The 2,652-nt window shown below is 44.6% G+C and overlaps 1 protein-coding gene across 2 annotated transcripts in view; it reads left to right on the forward strand.

Annotated features, from left to right (window-relative positions):
* pole2 (polymerase (DNA directed), epsilon 2, accessory subunit) overlaps positions 1 to 2,652 on the forward strand; it is a 15,623-nt gene that overhangs the window by 10,216 nt on the left and 2,755 nt on the right. The window contains exons 10-16 of one of the 2 annotated variants that reach the window (XM_015389487.1): positions 589 to 661; positions 804 to 976; positions 1,060 to 1,149; positions 1,787 to 1,841; positions 1,936 to 1,995; positions 2,072 to 2,149; positions 2,235 to 2,343. In XM_015389487.1, coding sequence (XP_015244973.1) covers positions 589 to 661; positions 804 to 976; positions 1,060 to 1,149; positions 1,787 to 1,841; positions 1,936 to 1,995; positions 2,072 to 2,149; positions 2,235 to 2,343 — 638 coding nt within the window. The remainder of the gene's footprint in view (positions 1 to 588; positions 662 to 803; positions 977 to 1,059; positions 1,150 to 1,786; positions 1,842 to 1,935; positions 1,996 to 2,071; positions 2,150 to 2,234; positions 2,344 to 2,652) is intronic. The other variant, XM_015389488.1, reaches the window with a different exon arrangement.

Here is a 2,652-nt window from a genome sequence, read left to right on the forward strand (position 1 = left end):
TGTAATTTTCTTTTTCTTCGAATTGATATTATAAAACTGGTATCGATAGAAGTATCGTTCAGGAACCGGTATCGAAGTGAAGGTATCGGTATTGGTACCGGCACCGAAAAGCTTTGAACGATACCCAGCCCTAACCCCTAAGTCCCTCCATCACTATATAGAGCGGGGACTTAATAGTGGACTCAGTTAACGACCATTCGGACAGATGATCACTAGTTTTTGCTCACCATTGGTCAGGGGACTCTGCGTCCTCGCACAGTGCCGGCGCCATCTTTATTATTTGTTGTCGCTGTCACAACAAATCCCATGATGCTTTGCAAATAGAGCTCTCTCAAAGCATTGGGGAATATATCTGCTCGTCCAGTTACCATGGATGATCGCTACTTTTCAAGGTGCCGACCCAATTAACATGTAATTAATGCTGATGATGGGTGGAAGTAAACTTCAGGCTTGGTCACTAGTTTAGTGTTTCTCACTGAAGGCTGAAAACTTAATCCTGCGTTTTATTTCATGTTTATTTTTCTTGAAAAGGAAAAAAAAAAAATAGCATAAAAAAGTCTTTTTCATGTCTGTTCCTCCATATTGCAGGTTGGTATGAAGATGGCGTGTTCCACGTCAACGGCTTTGGATTCCCTCCAACAGAGCCATCCTCAGCTACCAGGTCTGAACTTTTATTACATCAAAAATTTGGATTAAATTGTTTATTTATCAATCACCCGGTTTATAAACAGAAGAATCTGCAGGCATAAAACATTCAGAGTCTGGAACATGATTACATTCTGGTATCACTGTTAATCATTCAGGGCGTACTACGGAAACATCAACTTCTTTGGCGGACCGTCCACCACCTCGGTAAAGGCGTCCTCCAAGCTAAAGCAGCTGGAGGAGGAGAACGAAGACGCCATGTTTGTAATCGTCTCCGACCTGTGGCTGGACAGCGTGGAGGTGATGGAGAAGCTCAACGTCATGTTCTCAGGTCCGATTTCGCAGCTTCTTTTGTTTTTTTTTTACAAGGCGCTGCAGGACATTAGCCTCATCGTCTCCTTCTTCCTCTTACAGGATACGCCGCTCTGCCTCCCACCTGCTTCATCTTTTGTGGAAACTTTTCTTCTGCTCCATACGGGAAAACTCAGATTAAATCCCTCAGAGGTAAAATATTCTGGTGCGGCTGAATCTTTGTGTATTTATTCTATCTTTGGTGTCATCGGGGAGCATTCCTGCAGAATTCACCTTTGATTTAAAGAAAACGGAGATATGAGGAACCTCAGTCAACTACGTGAGGTAGTTTAAAGTGCATTTTTTGTATAAAACTAAATAAATAACGGGTATTTATTATGGGTATGCTGGTCTAACCGGCTCTGCTCTTCTGACAGAACACCGTCTATTTGATGGAACCCACTTTTCACGCTTTGACAGATTGTTTTTGATTTGAGTCTGAATTTTTAATCATGTTTGGCTTTTCTGAGCGAGTTTTCCCTCAGATCTGAGGTGTTTCGATAAGTATTATAATTAAACTTTATTGATCCCATATTGGAGAAATGTACCTCTGCATTTAACCCATCGCCTTGGACAGCAGTGGGCTGCCATCGTGGGGCGCTCGGGGAGCAATTGGGGGTTAATTGTGTTCGCTCAGAGACCCAGAGTGGCAGTCTGTGGGAGTGGGGCTCAGGACCTCAGGATTCCAAGCTCTATGCCCTAACCACTACACAACCACTCCCCATGCACCCTGCATCACAGGCAAAAATCGACCATGTTCACTCACTTTAAAGTCTCCTTGTTTTCGTAGAATCCCTGAAGTCCCTCGCTGACATCATCTGCGCGTATCCCAGCATTCACAGCAGGTAGGAGCGTGCAGATTTCCCTCTGATCTTTACTGAACCCTTACGTCTCCATGCAGCGGGTGTTGAACTCAAACCTGTTTGTCTGAACCTGTAGCAGTCGCTTTGTGTTTGTTCCCGGGCCCGAGGACCCCGGTCCAGGCACCATCCTGCCCCGGTAAGCCTTCAGAAACATCAGATTACCTCTGCTCCTCTCAGCTTGAAGTAACTGAGGAGAAACGTTTTCCTCCTAGGCCTCCGTTGGCAGATCACATCACAGAAGACTTCCAACAAAGGGTCCCGTGCTCCGTGTTCACTACCAACCCCTGCAGGTAAAAACTCATTCAGGCGTGTGGTCTCAGATGGTTTGTTTGCATGAAATGACTGTTAGAGTGACTGAGAGCGCTGTCTGGTCAGGATTCAATACTGCAGCCAAGAAATCGTCATCATGAGGGAAGATCTGGTCAACAAGATGTGCAGAAACTGCGTCCGGCTGCCCAACAACAACCTGGACATCCCAAATCACGTGAGTGCAATAAAAAAAATCAGAGGCCTAAACAGAACCGACTTAATCCTGCTCATTAAAGAAAAGGTCCGGTCAGCAAGGAATAACCAATGGATCATTATTTATACCTAAAACTAATACGTTCTCCATTATTTAATTAATTTAACGTTAATTAGTAGAAAAAAACAATGATTTTCATCACGATCACAGAGTCTGGGAGCGGCCATTTTTGCCTAAATATAGTAACCCCTCCCTCCTGCCATCTTCCAGCAGTGACGTCACGGTGCGGTAAGCCTAGCGCCATTCTCCCCGCTTTACAAGCTAAATCAA

Source organism: Cyprinodon variegatus, unplaced genomic scaffold (genome assembly GCF_000732505.1).
Source record: "Cyprinodon variegatus isolate N-32 unplaced genomic scaffold, C_variegatus-1.0 Scaffold462, whole genome shotgun sequence".
Lineage (NCBI taxonomy): Eukaryota > Metazoa > Chordata > Actinopteri > Cyprinodontiformes > Cyprinodontidae > Cyprinodon > Cyprinodon variegatus.